This window comes from Equus asinus, chromosome 4, assembly GCF_041296235.1.
Source record: "Equus asinus isolate D_3611 breed Donkey chromosome 4, EquAss-T2T_v2, whole genome shotgun sequence".
Classification (NCBI taxonomy): Eukaryota; Metazoa; Chordata; class Mammalia; order Perissodactyla; family Equidae; genus Equus; species Equus asinus.
The window spans coordinates 136,839,315-136,856,366 of NC_091793.1; the positions used below are offsets into that span (position 1 = coordinate 136,839,315).

Here is a 17,052-nt window from a genome sequence, read left to right on the forward strand (position 1 = left end):
GGAACGTGCGAACTTAACCGCTGCGCCACTGGGCCAGCGCCTCTAAACATGTTTTTAAAGCCCTATTTTTCTTTTCTGTAAATTGAGGATAAGACCTCACAGGGTCGTTTTCAGGATTACAAAAGGTGCTAAATGTTATTTTCCCTTCCTTGCTCCTGTCTCTGTCCCTCAGCTGTCTCCATCTCCCTCTTTCTTTGGTACCATTACATGGAAAAACGTATTTTTAAGCACATATTATGGCATCTTTCCTTGTACCTTGGACTTGAGTTGCTTCTTTATATAGCCTTTTCCATGAACATTTATGTTCATAACCAATTGGAGGCTTTGAGTGTTGGTATAGGAATTTTGTGCCTTGAGTGATATGATGAATGGTAAAACAAACAGTGTGTGTTTGAAGCACCAGGAAGAGAAATCACCGGGAAGACTCATGGAACCAGTGAACATTTGAAGTGGGAGTCTCAAGAAAATTGTAACATTCTTACGTGGCTTTCGACCCTGATGTGGGACCTGCATGGAACCTACATGGCCACAGCTCTGCTGTGGTGGGTCAGCTCCCCAGCTCCTGCTTCATTCAGCCCATGCTGCTCATCAGCACGGCTCCAAGGTCTTCAAGTCATTGTTAGCTCAGTGCAGGTCCTAGCATCTCTCAAGTTCCTAGTTTCCAAGATGTGATGGAAAAAGTGGATTTATCCATGCAGCTCTGCGTCTGCTGTTTTGCCTGTGGCCCGAGGAACGCTGGACCTGGCCCTTTCTTTTCTAAACAGCCAGAACATGTTCTCAGTTGGCATAGGTCTTTGTAAACACTAATGTTGATGTTTGAATTCTCAATTGCCGGTGGCACTGGAAAATAGCAAAAGATACTTGGAATAATAAGCATTCTTTTTTTTCCTTAAGCTTCTATATCGGTGGGAACCTAATAATATCTTTGGTTTCTGTGCCTTATAACTACATGCAACATTTTAAAATTTGGGCCCAGAATGTATTTTTGCTGTTGTTCCCCACCTCCAACCCACCCCGCCGCTTCTTTCTTCTCTACTATTTATTTCTTATTCTCTTTTGATTTTTTCTTTTTTGGTCTAATTTCTTTTGGTCTCTCTCCCCTCTTAATCTATACTGTATATTTCCTTTGTTTTCAACTTTGAACCTGAGACTTTAAAAAGAAGTTTAAAAAGATAATGGTTCCTTTATTTCCTACTACCATCTAAGGGTATATTTTCTGGTCTGGTCTCCTTGTGTTGTGTTTTTAAAAGGGTTTCATATCAGAGAGCCTGGAAAACTTAGGCAGTTGTAAACCTCAGACTCACATTTCCAGGTCAACTTTGATCTTATATGCCAAGTTCATCGGTGGGAGAAAAAATTAAATCTTTCACATCTAAATCAATAACTAGTGTTCCAAAGGAAACTTCAAAGTTTCACTTTAGATTTTTAAGGAAGGGTAATTCCGTCAGTATCAAAGAAACAAGATGTCAGGAAAAGCCAGCATCCCTTTGTGTAGGACATGGTCGACTTACTTGACTTTCCTTGTCCTTCCCGCTGCCCCCACGAATGTAAAATCTTCATTTGTTTGGTCTCTCAAGAGACACTTTTACCAAATTCTTTCAGATGACTGTTTTTGATTTAGAGGAGAAATCAACACGTAGTGGCTCCACTTTGCTTAGATAAGGTGTTCGTTCCTTCCAGCTTTTCATGTTTCAACTTTTGCGGGGCCTGGCGCACATCCACCACCAACACGTCCTTCACAGGGACCTGAAACCTCAGAACTTACTCATCAGTCACCTGGGAGAGCTCAAACTGGCTGATTTTGGTAAGCTGCCCCTCGAGTCTCTTTCTAGGCTGTGAACAATGATGCTTTTGTGCGCACGTGTTTAAAACATTGACTAGGTCTGGCCTTTGAAAAGTAGAGACCCGGGGAACAAGATGCTTTGTGAGGGTATCAAACTACCATATAGGACGCACGAGGCAAGAAACAGTGTGTGATTGGAAGCTTCCTAGGACTCCATCAAGCCCCAGTCTAATCAATCCTAAAACTCGGGCACCCCTATGACCTCACTGCCATTTTTGATAGAGAGACGTGTGTCGAGTGGACTGGACTTGGTAGGTTTCCCTAAATCTGAGTGGATGCACAAATTCTGTCAGAATAGATCGAGGTTACCCCAGGATGGCAGGATAAAGAAGTTAACCTCAGATTGTAGGATGGACTCCTGCTGGAATGGAGGCTCTGGGACACTTGTTCCGCTCACCTGTGTATCTATATAGGTATGACTATGTGAGGGCCTGAGGTTTTTATTCCCATCAAAGTGATGCACATGTCCTCAGAGTATCATTGTATCTTTCCATTTTAGCCCTTATTACAGTTTATAATTATGCACACACACATATATATATGTGGATGATTTTGTCTCCTCCACTAGATCGTAGGCATTATGAGGGCAGCCTGGGTCCATTTTTGCTTATCATTGTATCCCTAGTGCCTGGCATCATAATAGGTGCTCAATAAATATTTATTGAAAAACTAGTTCTGTGTGAGCTGAGGAACCACCCTTCTCTGTTTGAGAGATGTCAGATGGAGATTCTATATCTATAGGACCTTATTCTGAGATAGTAGCTTTCATCCAGACGTGTAAGCATTTAACAGACATTCCTTTAGCAATTCCCCACAAAGTGAACTCATCTACTGAGATTTTTTTCCAGCTATAGATCATGAGATTCTTTGAAATAAGTAGCTGACCTGACAAAAGTACTCTCATTTTGCAGAGGAGCACTTGAGAGTGTCTCATCTAAGGTCCTACCAACCTTATTATTTATTTTATCAACTTTATTAGTAGATAAAGGATAGATTAGCAGTCCCCACCCTTTATCTACTAAACTGGGGGTTCCTGGACTGCAAAAATGGAGGGTGCCCATATAAGTCATGAATTGAGTTCAGTTGCTATTATGAGATGCAAAATTACAGAGATATAAACATGCTAGAAACAATTTTCTCATGCATTACAATCTGACCTAAGCAGTCAGAGCTCATGGTGGCCCCATGGTATCTTGGCGCCTTCTGTCATGTGACCGCACCGTCCCTAGGCTGTTGCCCAACTGCATATTTCAAAATGGTGGCCACCTCCCTCTCATTACAGCCTGCAGGAAGGAGAAAAGAGAAGAATGCTTAACCCCTCCATTAAGAGCAAGATCTGGAGGTTCACACATCACTTCCGTTTGTATAATTGAGGCAAGAGTTTAGTCACCTCCCTACAGTTGGCTGCAAGGAAGGCCACATCTAGCTGCAAAGTAGGCCAAAATTTGAGAAATTCACTTGATGAAGTGACATACAAGGATCAAGATAGTTCAGTGGCTTTTTAAAAGCACTCAAAGTCAGTGTATTATTTTTAAAATGTTGTTTACTCTGCCAGCTATACTCTCCTTGGTAGAATAAATCACTGTGACTCTCCAGGAAGTCCCAGGACAATGAGTTCTGCGCTTTCCCCTTTTGGTCAGGTCTTGCTCGGGCCAAGTCCGTTCCCAGCCAGACATACTCTTCAGAAGTTGTGACACTCTGGTACCGCCCTCCTGATGCCTTGCTGGGAGCCACTGAATATTCCTCTGAACTGGACATATGGTAAGAGCCGGTGCCAAGAAAATGTGAGTCATCCTACCCATGAGGGTTGCTTATCATCTGTGTTACATTTTTAATAATAACTCTAATAATGCAATCACAGTTACATATAGAAACATAAAGTGCGTTCAAATGCATATCTCATTTGATTTTTGCAATCATTCTATGAGTTTTTACAGTTAAAGAAACTGAGACTCAGGGAGGTCTTGCCCACAGCATCTTCTGAATCCAGTGCTCTTTCTACCATGTCCCTCCTCCTAACTCTTCTCTTCAATCATTTGTCTTTTCTCCTTATCCTCAGAGAAACACACATACACCTCCAGACCACAGACACACACACACACGTCTGGGCATGCATGCTCACACATGCCCAAACACGGTTCAGAGGCTGGTGAAAAAAACATAAAGACCAAGATTCAGGGGACCTGATTTTCACACCAGTTCTATTTCTAATCAGTTACTCTGGATTACGTTATCTTGAAAAGTCACGTATCTTTTTTGTGTCTGTATTTCTCCATTTAAAAAATGAGAGTAACAAACTCCCCATGAAGGGTTAAATGCGACTGTAGAGCAAGTACAAGAATGAGGTAGGCGCTCTCGAGCAGAACCATGTTGTTGGGGAGGGACTTGGACTAATGGGGTGTGCTGGTGATTGTGGGATCTCAGGCACTTGTCATCCCAGACCAGTGGTGTTATGTTATCCGGATCTTATTCCTGGGAAATCCCAGTCTTTTGGGGGCCACAGTTGGATGTGTGGTGACTTTGCAGTCATAGCCACCTCCTCAAAGGTAACCAAATATATGGACTTCTTTCAAGTCCTTACAGGGGTCTTATATAAACAGAAGGCCCAATAATAGGTTTTTAAAAAATTGAACAGTATCCTAAAAGGCTAACCTAAGCTTTTGGATTTCCCAAAGAATTGAGAAAGGCTGCAGAAATTTTCCTCCAGTGTGTCTGTAGTCGTTGATTTCCCAACACCCCGTACCATTTCTAGAAATATCACCTGCTAGTCAAAACCCTCCTGAAGCTGTCAGCTCTCCCTTCTCTGCGCTGTCACTTCAAAGGCCTTCGGCAGGCTCCGGCTTCCCCAGCTCCTCGAGACCACTTCCTGGTTGTGCTTCACAGACAGAGTGAAATTTCTGCTCGTCACTTTTAAACTTTGTTTTATTACAGAGCATTCAAAAATATATATAACGTATATATATGTCAGTGATCCTCAGCCAGGGTCAGTTTTGCTCCCCAGGGACATTGGCAATGTCTGGAGACATTTTTCATTGTCACAGCTGAGTGGGGCGGGCTACTGGCATCTAGAGGGTAGAAGCCGGAGATGCTCCTAAGCATCCTATGGTGCACAGGACAGCCCCTGACAACAAAGAATGATGCAGCCCAAAATGGCAATAGCGTGAAAATAGAGAAACCTGATGCAGATTAGGAAGCATGATAAAAGGAACTCCGTGAACCCACTACCCACTGTAACAACTGGAACGTAATCGATACCGCCGCCCCTACTCACTCGTTTCCCATCCGCCTGCTCCTCCACCAGAGGTGCTTCTGCCCTGAGCATTTGTTCTTGTCATCATTCCCTTACTCCTTTTAAGAATAAGATTTTTATGTATTCTAAAAAATATTATTTTATTTTACCGGCTTTTGAGTTTTTTAAAAATGGTATTATGTTGTTTTTAGTCTTCTGTAACTTGCTTTTTTTTCACTCAGTGTTTCTAAGGTTCATCCATGTGGACCACTGTGGCTACCCTTTATTTCCTCTTGATGAACGTTTCCATTATTTAGTTTGTTTTTTGTTTTGTTTGTTTTTGCTATTATGAACTCACTTGGTATTTGTATTTAAGGATTTCTTTAGGGGTCTTCAGAGTAGATTTGCTGTGTCACAGAGTATGTGAACGTTCAACTTCATAAATTAGTGCTGAATTGTTTCCCAGAGTGGTCGTGATCATTTATACACCAGCAGTGTGTTGTACTCCCTTATGCTCATCTGTACCAACTTTATAATAACAGATTTCTTAATTCGTGCTGATCAAGTGGGTAGAATGGTATCATGTTGTGATCTAAATTTGCATTTCCCTAAATATTAATGAGGTTGGACATCTTTTCATGGATTATTTGCCATTTGTGTTTTCTCCTCTGTGAAATGCCTGTTTGTGTCTTTCATTTATTTTCTTTTGGTCTCTCTGTCTCTGCCTCTGACGGTCTGTCTCTCCCCTTTCTCCCTCCTTCCTTTTCTTTCTTTATTGATTTATAGGAATTCTTATATTCTGGAGACTAATCTTTTATCGGTTATGTGTGTTGCAGGTAGCCTCCTCCAGTTAACAGCTTATGTTTTCATATCTTTGTGTTGTCGTTTTGAACAAAAGGTCTTAATTTTAATATTGCTAACCTTATCAGTCTTTTCTTTTGTGGTTAGCCCTTTTGTTTCTTATATACAAAATCCTTTCCTCCCTGAGGTTAGAATGATAGTGTCCAATACATTCTTTAAAATTGTAAAGTTCTGGGGCTGGCCCCGTGGCTGGGTGGTTAAGTTTGCACACTCCGCTTCGGCAGCCTGGGGTTCACGGGTTCAGATCCTGGGCGCGGACCTACGCCCCACTCATCAGGCCACGCTGTGGCAGCGTCCCACATGGAAGAACTAGAATGATCTGCAACTAGGATATACAACTATGTACTGGGGCTTTGGGGAGAAAAGGAAAGAAAGAGAGGAAGATTGGCAACAGATGTTAGCTCAGGGCCAATCTTCCTCACAAAAAAATAAAATAGTAAAATTTTTCCTTTCACTTTAAATCTTTAATATATCAGAAACTGACCTTTGTCTTTGCTAACCAATTGTCTCACCCCAATTTCCTCAGTGATCTGCCATGCCAAATCTCTCATATATCAAGTTTCCTAATGCATAGGTCTGTTTCTGGGTTCTCTATTCTGTTCCACTGGGGTCAATTTGTCTGTCCCTGTACCAATGTCCCACTATATTAGTTTCTATAGGTTTATAATAATACCTGATATCTGGTAGGACAAGTCTCCCCACTTACTTCATCTTCCTCACGAGTGTCTTGACTATTTTTCCCCTTTCATTTTTCATATAAATTTTAGGTTTGGTGTTTCAAGTTTCATGACAAATCCTAGTGGGATTTTCATTGGAATTACATTGAAATTATAGAGTACTTGGAGGATTATTAAAACCTTTGTGATATTGTCTTCCAGTTTTTAAGCATGGTGTATCTCCATCTGTTTAGTGCTCCTTAAATGCCTCTCAATAAAGCTGTATTACTTTCTCTCTAAGGTCTGACACATCAAGAGCAAAGGTCCTTGTAAATCTTTCTGTTGTTTATTGTTTCTCTTGGTTCTTGCATCTGGTATCTTTTTTCCATGCATGTTTAGTTGTTTTTGACAGTGATGCACTAATTTTCCTTGGAATTTCATTTGTGAGACTTTGTTGAGGCCTTGAATGAAGTGAGTTCCCTCAGAGAGGATTTGCATTTGGTTCTGCTAGGTACATTTTTAAAAAAAGAAATTTATTGTTGTGTCTTACATGAGGATTGGTCTGCCCCTAGATCTTGATTTCTTAATGCCATTTCTTATTAAAAAGAACTAGGACTTTTCAGAGAAATGGCCAGTTCTAAGGCTGGGGCAGAGTAAGTACAAGATGAACCACGAATGTCTTGTTGGGCTGGAACATTTTTTTACAAAGCGATCAAAAAAATGATGGGTGTCTGTCAAAAGGACATGGGAAGCAGCTTGAAGAGACTCCCACTGGCCAAAGCTGGTGCATTTGAGCATCAAAGTAAATAATAAGAGTAATGGATTACAACCCACCGAATAAAATAAGAATACCTAAGTCCATACTGCAGATAAATAGCTGGATGGGTGGACAGATAAGAAGGGAAGCTCTTCCCTACAGAAGAATGTCAACCATAACTGGAGAAGAAATGATGGAATTAGAAAATCTCTATTTTATAATATAGTAGTAATTGGTTCAAACAAGAATCATCAATGCTAAAATAGAGGGAAAAGTTTGATGAGGAATAAGATGTTTACATAGTCTCAAAGTACCTCTCCACAAATTACTTACTAATTTACAAAGGAAAAAACAGTAACTTTATTTATTTATTTTTATTGAGTTCATAATAGTTTACATCAATGTGAGATTTCAGTTGCCCATTATTTCTTGACTGTCACCACATAAGTGCTCCCCTTCACCCCCTGTGCCCATCCCCCCACCCCCCTTCACCTGGTAACCACTGAACTGTTTTCTTTGTCCCAGTGCTTGTTTATATTCCACATATGAGTGAAATCATCTGGTGTTCGTCTTTCTCAGGCTGGTTTATTTCACTTAGCATAATTCCTGCTAGGTCCTTCCTTGTTATTGCAAATGGGATGAATTTGTCTTTTTTTCTGGCCATGTAGTATTCCATTGTATATATATACACCACATCTTCTTTATCCAATCATCGGTCTGTGGGCACTTGGATTGTTTCCATGTCTTGGCTATTGTGAATAGTGCTGGAATGAACATAGGGGTGCATATGTTACTTTGGATTGTTGATTTCAAATTGTTTGGGTAGATACCCAGTAGTGGGATAGCTGGGTCATGTGGTAGTTCTATTTTTAGGGTTTTTTTGAGGAATCTCCATACTGAAAAATAATAACTTTATAGTAGAAAAACTTGGCAGACAGCACCTTAACCAAGTGATTAGAGTTAATATGATCAATAATGGGACTGTCTGACGTCGTGCGCCTCCTCACATGATGCACTGAGAAGGATACAATGTCACTTATGTGATTTTCCTGCAAAAAAACATAACCTGAATCAAATCATGAGGAGACTTCAGATAAACTCAGTTTGAGGGACAGTCGACAATGTCACTAGCCTGTACTCTTTAAAAGGTCGTGGGGGAGGAAAAATTTTCCTCTATCCTCTTAGGTTCAGTGAGTGGGCCTGCAAAATAAACTGACAAGAGACATATTAACAGGAGAAAAGCATAGAAATTTGATTTGATGTTAAAAGTATTACATGACACAGGGGAGGTGGCTTCATAGAAAGAAAGAAAAATTCCCAAAGCAACAGCTAGTCTTTTAGACTATTAGAGGCTTTTACACTATTCTGATGAAGGACGATATGTTTGTAGAGAAGTGACAAGACAAAGGAAAGGGGATTCTGGACTCTTCGAGGGGCCATAAACTGTGGGAAGGCAAATGTACGGGGGACCCTAATGGTAGATAAGGGTTATTTAGCAAGTTTCTTTATGTAGATTCTTCTTGGTGCCATCTCTGCCTCCAGTGAAAAGGTGGTTCTCCCTTGTGGTATCGGAAGGTGGGGGGCATCTTCACAAGGGGAATTTATGCCCTGCTTTCAGGCCGATCAGGCAGGTAGAGAGCTCATCCAATGTCTGCTTTGTCTCAGTTGCCTTCAGCTTAAAATAGTCCTTTTCCCAGAGCGGCATATTTTGGGGTGGCATTTTCTGTTCCCCTACGGGATCAAGGTTTTGAAAGGCAAAGAAAGACTAAGCAACTATTCCAGATTAAAGGAGATTTAAGGGACGTGCCAACCAAACACAATGCACAGTCCTAGATTGGATGCTGGGATAAAAGGAGCCAAAGAACACTACTGGACAATAGGCGAAATTTCACTATGGACTGTAGATTAGATGGTGGTATTGGCTCAACATTAAATTTTCTGATTTTGATAATTTCACTGTTGTTATGTAAGAGAATATTTTTATTCTTAGAAAATACACATGGCAGTATTTAGGGGTGAAGAGTCATGGTATCTGTAATTTACTCTCCACTGCTTCAGATAAAAATAGATGGATGATAGAGAGAGAGAGAGAGAGAGATGACAGAGATAGAGAGAAAATGATGAAATGAAAGAGGCAAATTGTTGGCATTTGGTGAATCTCTTTGAAGGATATAAGAGAGTTATTTCTACTGTTCTTGCAATTTTAAGTTTGAAATTATTTCAGAATTAAAAATTAGCAAAAAGTTGAGAAAAATCTGATATTTCACCAAAGATAGTTTAAGAAGCACTGGTCTGGTCCATGATTGGTGTTTGCAATTATTCATGTGTGTTTGAGAAGAATGCATATTCTTGAATTGTTGGGTACAGATTTTCACATATGTTCAAAAATTCAAGATTTTTAATTGTGTTATCCAAATTCTTTTTATCATTTTTGTCTGTTTAACCTACCAATGAAAGGTGTGTTGAAATTGTTCACAATATTGTTGATTTGTCATAATTCTATCCATTTTTGCTTTATAGTCTTTGAACCTATTTTAATTAAGTGCAAATAAATTTAAAACTGTTCATTATTCCTGCATGCCCTTTAGCTCTTATGTTTAGAATAATTTTCCTTTCTTTTGAAGTAAATCTTTTAGAATTTCTTTAGTGGAGGTCTGTTGGTGGCAAACTCTGTTTTGGTTTCTTAACATAAACTCTCATTGCTGAAAAGTAGTCTTGTTGGGGTATCATTCTAGATTGATGAGTATTTTCTCCCAGATCTTTGAAGGCATCAGTCCCCACTTTGTCTTCCATTGCTGCTCTTGTGAAGTTTGCTTTTAGCCTAATTGTCCTTCTTTCGCAGGTGATCTCTAACTTTCTCTGGATGTTTTTCTTTGTCTTTGTGTTTACGCAGTTTTTACTCTCAGGCATCTCGTGTGGATTTCTTTTTTCTTACTATACATTGTACTTCTTCCAATTATGAATTGATGTCTTTCATCAGCCATTTTCTTTTTGAATGTTGCCTCTATTCGCTTCTGTGTTTCTGGAGCTGCAGTGAAAGGTTATTAGACTGCATTTGTCTATTACCCATGGATCTTATCCTTTCTCACATTTTCTGTCTCCTCAACTTTCTGTGCTGCATTCTGAGTAATTTTTTCCTAAGGCTTGGGCCAGGTCACCCAGCCTAGTTCTCTAAGTCTCTCCTAGACTGTGTATCCCTTATCTTTTAATGCGTATACAAATATATATATTATTCCATTGATAAGTGTTTCATTAACTTGACCATGAATAATGATGACACTTACAAAATAGAATTCAGTTATAAATTAAAGTTATTGTTATTACTCTCATTCATTCCATTATTATTGTGGTTTTCCTGGTAAAACTAAAAGAGAAACACAGAAATAGAACAATAGGCATCTTCCATTGAGTTTCCAGTATTTGTTCACTCTCTACCTAATTGTTAGACAGTGGGTGTGTACGCAGGGATACCCTTTCTCTCATTTTTTTTTCCTTTTCAGAGTGATAAGAGAAGTGAATAGGGAGAAGATTTCCAATTGACAAAGGAAGGAAAAGAAAAAAATTCCTATTCTGCTAGGCCATGCAGCCCCATTGGGTGCAAACTAAATGACTTTGTAGGAGACAGAGGACAGTGGGTGAGCATTAGAGCCTTTGTCTTAAAGAAACTGATTACAACACAGTAGGGCACAAGCCTCTTGTTCACACTGAGCCCTGATGGTAGCAGTGCCAGTGGGGGGCCCAGAGCAGATGGTGAAATCATGGAAAATGTACAAGTGGGACAGATAGGTTATTCCCAGCACTTATACCACATTCTGTAGTCTCCCAATATCTTTTCTTCTCTCTCTGCTACCTTTCCAGACCCTAAAAGTTTCCATTAGCAACTTCAGTGAGAAAAACGCAATGTTTTAGGATGATTACAATGGTTCTTTTGTTTGTTTGTTTTTACTTTTTTGTGTTGTGTTAACATATGGAAAACATAAAATTTACAATTTTAACCACTTTCAAATGTACAATTCAGTGACATTGAGCACATTCACACTGTTGTGCAACCATCACCACTATCTCCAGAACCTTTCACCATCCTAAATGGAAACTCTGTCCCCACCAAAAATTCGCTCCCTATTACTCCTTCCGGTCATCCCCTGGTAACCACCATTCTACTTTCTGCCTCCATGAATTTGACTACTCTAATATCTCATATAAGTGGGATCATACAATATTTGACCTTTCATGTCTGGCTTATTTCACTTAGCATAATGTTTTCAAGGTTCATCCATGTCATGGTAAACTGGGTTTTAAAGAAGGATTTATTGGGAGTGATGTCAGCATCACGGCAGAGTGAGCTGTTCCTTTTGTCTCTCCCCATCTTAAGTTACAACTAAACGGACATTTGATAGCCAACAGAGGATTCCCACATAGCACAACAAGATGCCGGAGAGATCCATGCAGTTATACATCTGCAGGTGGGTGGACAGGATCTTCAGGGGCACTGGAACTAGGTGAGCACACCCCTTCCCACCCCCAGCAGCAGCCAGCCAGGTCACAGCCTCACACAGTGGCCAGAAACGACTGTAAGAGGAGGTGGGGGGACAGCCAAGTGTGGTAGCTGGGAATGGTAGCCTTGCCCATGGGAGTGCCCATGGTGCCACAGCAGCCCCAACCATGGGAGTGCTCCACACCGAGTGGCAGTGGCTCAGCCTCTGTGAAGGAGCCCTGCCTGCCAAGCACAGTGGCCAGCATGACTATAAGAGGAGGTGGGGGCAGCCCGTCATGCACATGAATGCCTTTGGATGGGTAGCCCAGCCTGCAGGAGCACCCACTGTGCCATGGTGGCCCCACCTATGGGAACATGCCCCACTGAGTAATGGCAGCTCAGCCCCCATGAAAGTGCCCTGCTCACCAAGCACAATGGCCCAGCCAAACCGCCTGCAAGCGTAGGGCCAGCCTGTGCAACCTGCCCACTGAGCACAGATGCCACACCCCCCACGAGAGCAACTTGCTGAGCAACTGTGGCCAGGCTGTGCAAATGCAAAGCAACCTTACCCACACAAGCTCCAGCAGTTGGGGCAGGATCAGAAACACAGCTCCCACTCTCCTCAGTGGTGGCAGGTGGAATCTGCAACCTGATGTTACTACAAATGCACTGGCAAAGGATCAGTTCATCAAACACCATGAAAAACTACAGCAACACCTCAGAGCAGAAGAAAAATGACAAGTCTCCAGAAGTCAATCCTGAAATCATAGAAATTTACAATCTAAATGACAAAGAATTTAAAATAGTGGTCATAGAGAAACTCAACAAGTTACAAGAAGTGTCAGAAAGACAGTTCAATGAGCTCAGGAATAAAATTAATGAGCAGAAGGAATACTTCACCAAAGAGATTAAAGCCCTTAAAAAAATATGTAGAAATTGTGGATCTGAAGAACACAATTACTGAGATAAAAAATAATTTAGAAACCATAAAAAACAGAGCTGACATTATGGAGGAGAGAATTAGTGAACTATAGGACAGGAATCTAGAAATCCTTCAGGTGGAGGAGAATAGAGAACTAAGATTTGTCTTTTTAATGAAGAAATTTTTAAAGAAATACCTGACAATTAGGAAAAGCAACATAAAGATTACAAATATTCCAGAGGGAGAAGTAAGGGAGAAAAGAGAAGAGACCTTTTTTAAAGAAATAATAGCTGAGAACTTCCCAAACCTAGGAAATGGACTGGACTTACAAGTTCATGAAACCAACAGAACTCCTAATTACATCAATGCAAAAAGACCTTCTCCAAGGCATATAATAGTAAAACTGGCAAAAATAAAGACAAAGAAAAAACATTAAGGGCAGCAAGGTAGGAGAAAATAACCAAAAAAAGAATCCCTATTGGACTTTCAGCAGATTTCTCAGCAGAAACCTTACATGCTAGGAGAGAATGGAATGATATATTTAAATACTGACAGACAAAAACTTTCAGCCAAGAATAATCTATACAGCAAAACCATCCTTCAGATATGATGGAGAAATAAAGCTTTCCCAGACAAACAAAAGCTGAGGGAGTTCCTCAGCACTAGACCTCCCTTACGAGAAATGATGAAGGGAGCCCTCCTATCTGGATCAAAAAGGCAAAGTTTCACAAAGCTTTGAGTTAAGAGATAGACAAAGTCAGAAAATTGGAGCTCTCTATCAGAACAGGTTAGCAAACACTTAAATATAAAAGATATAAATATAAAAGATAAAGAGGAGGAAAGCATCAAAAATAACTTTAAACACTTCAATTTAGTCACAAACTCACAACACAACAAAGAATAATTTGTGACAACAATAACTCAGAAGGGAAAGTGGAAAGGGATGTAACCTACTTAGGCTAATCAAGATAAGTGGCTATTAGAGAATGGGCTATCTCATCTACAAGATCTTTTATACAAACCTCATGGTAACCACTAAGCAAAAAATCAGAGCAAAGCCACAAATCATAAACAATGAGAAAACCATCACAGAAAACCAACAAACTGAAATAGCAGTCAGAAATACAAGGGAAAAGAAAAATGGAAATATAGAAAACCAGAAAGCAAGAGATAAAATGGCAGTATTAAACCCTCATATATCAAAATCACTCTAAATGTAAATAGATTGAATTATCCAATCAAAAGACACAGAGTGGCTGGTTGGATTAAAAAACAAGACCCAGCAATATTCTACCTCCAGGAAACACATCTCAGCTCTAAAGAAAAACATAGGCTCAGAGTGAAGGTATGGCAGATGATACTGCAAGCAAATGGCAAGCAAAAGAAAGCAAGTGTTGCCATACTTATATCAGACAAAGCAGACTTTAGATTAAAAAGACAATGAGAGACAAAGAGGGGAGTATAATAATAAAAGGGACATTCCACCACGAGGGCATAACACTTATGAATATATATGCACCTAACACAGGAGCACCAAAGTACATAAAGCAACTATTAACAGGCCTAAAGGGAGAAATTAACAGAATGCAATAATAGTAGGGGGCCTCAACACCCCGCTTATATCAATGGATAGATCATTCAGACAGAAAGTCAACAAAGAAATAGTAGAATTAAATGAAAATATAGACCAAATGGACTTAACAGATATATATAGAACATTCCATCCAAAACAGCAGAATACACATTCTTCTCAAGTGCACATGGAACATTCTCAAAGATAGACCATATGTTGAGAAACAAGCCAAGCCTCAATAAATTTAAGAAGATTAAAATAATATCAAGCATCTTTTCCAACCATAATGCTATGAAACTAGAAATCAACTACAAGAAAAAAGCTGGGAAAGTCACAAATATGTGGGGACTAAACAACATGTTACTGAACAACCATTGGATCAATGAAGAAATCAAAATATATCTGGAGACTAATTAAAATGAAAATACATCATACCAACTCTTATGGGATGCAGCAAAAGTGATGCTAAGAGGGAAATTCATAGCAATACAGGCCCACCTCAGCAAACAAGAAAAATCTCAAATAAGTAATCTTAAACTACACCTAACAGAACTAGAAAAAGAAAAAAAAACAAAGCCCAAAGTCAGCAGAAGGAGGAAAATAATAAAAATTAGACCAGATATAAATGAAACAGAAACCAAAAAAAAAGCAGTAGGAAGGATCAATGGAACTAAGAGCTGGTTCTTTGAGAAGATAAACAAAATTGACAAACCCTTAGCCAGACTCACTAAGAAAAAAGAGAGAAGTCTCAAATAAATAAAATTAGAAATAAAAAAGGAGAAATTACACTTGATACCACAGAAATACAAAAGATTATAAAAGAATACTATGAAAAACTATATGCCAACAATTGGACAACCTAGAAGAAATGGATAAATTCTTAGACTCATACTACCTCCCAAAACTGAATCAAGAAGAAATAGAGAATCTGAATAGACCAATCACCAACAAAGAAATTGAAACAGTATTCAAAACCTCCCCAAAAACAAAAGTCCAGGACCAGGTGGCTTCTCTGGAGAATTCTACCAAACGTTCAAAGAAGATTTAATATCTATCCTGCTCACACTATTTCAAAAAAGTGAGTACACGGAACACTTCCTAACTTATTCTATGAGGCTAATATCACCCTGATCTCAAAACTAGACAAGGACAACACAAAGAAGGAAAATTACAGGCCAGTATTGCTGATGAACGCAGACACAAAAATCCAAACAAAATATTGGCAAACTGAATACAGCAATACATTAAAAAGATCATGCACCATGATCAAGTGGGATTTATACCAGGGACAAGGGATGGTTAAACATCTGCAAATCAATCAATATGATACACTACATTAAAAAATGAGGAATAAAAATCATGTGATCATCTCAATAGATGCAGAGAAAGCATTTGACAAGATCCAACATCCATTCATGATAAAAAAAAAAACTCTCAATAAAATGGGTACAGAAGGAAAGTATCTCAACATAATAAAGCCCACATATGACAAACCCATAGCTAACATCATACTTAGCAGTAAAAAACTGTAAAACATCCCTCTGAGAACAGGAACAAGACAAGAGTGCCCACTCTTGCCACTCCTATTTAACATTGTACTGGAGGTTTTGGCCAGAGCAATTAGGCAAGAAAAAAGAAATGAAAGGTATCCAAATTGGAAAGGAAGAAGTGAAACTCTCATTGTTTGCAGACAACATGATTCTATTTATAGAAATCCCTAAAGAATCCATCAGAAAACTATTAGACAATAATCGACAACCACAGCAAACCATTTTGCAGGGTACAAAATCAACTTATAAAAATCAGTTGCATTTCTAGGTACTAATAACAAACTATCAGAAAGAGAACTCAAGAATACAGTCCCATTTACAATCACAAAAAAATAAAATAAAATATCTGGGAATATATTTAACCAAGGAGGTGAAAGACCTATACACTGAAAACTATAAGACATTATTGAAGGAAATGAAAGAAGACATAAAGAAATGGAAAGATATTCCATGTTCATGGATTGGAAGAATAAACATAGTTAAAATGTCCATATTACCTAACACAATCTACAGATTCAATGTAATCCCAATCAGAATCCCAAGGATATTCTTCATGGAATATCATGAAGAACCAAGAATCCTAAAGTTTACATGGAACAACAAAAGACCCCAAATAGCAAAGGCAATCCTGAGAAGAAAGAACAAACCTGGAGGCATCACAATCCCTGACTTCAAAATATACTACCAAGCTATAGTAATCAAAACAACATGGTACTGGTGCAAAAACAGACACACAGATCAGTGGAACAGAATTGAAAGCCCAGAAATAAAAGCACACATCTATGGAAAGCTAATCTTCAACAAAGGAACCAAGAACATACAATGGAGAAAGGAAAGTCTCTTCAATAAATGTTGGGAAAACTGGACAGCCACATGCTAAAGAATGAAAATAGACCATTAGATTACAGCATACACAAAAATTAACTCAAAATGGATTAAAGACTTGAATGTGAGACCTGAAACCATAAAACTCCTAGAAGAAAATACAGGCAGTATACTGACATCAGTCTTAGCAGCATCTTTTCAAATACCGATCTACCCAGGCAAGGGAAACAAAAGAAAAAATTAACTCCTGGGACTACATCAGACTGAAAAGCTTCTGCAAGGCCAAGGAAACTATGAACCAAACAAAAAGACAAGCCACCCACTGGAGAAAATATTTACAAATAATATATCTGACAAGGGGT

At 39.2% G+C, this 17,052-nt stretch overlaps 1 protein-coding gene across 1 annotated transcript in view; it reads left to right on the plus strand.

Moving 5' to 3' along the window:
- The window catches only part of CDK15 (cyclin dependent kinase 15), an 85,170-nt gene that overhangs the window by 22,289 nt on the left and 45,829 nt on the right, over positions 1-17,052 (plus strand). The window contains exons 7-8 of the mRNA XM_014860064.3: positions 1,681-1,804; positions 3,484-3,604. Coding sequence (XP_014715550.1) covers positions 1,681-1,804; positions 3,484-3,604 — 245 coding nt within the window. The remainder of the gene's footprint in view (positions 1-1,680; positions 1,805-3,483; positions 3,605-17,052) is intronic.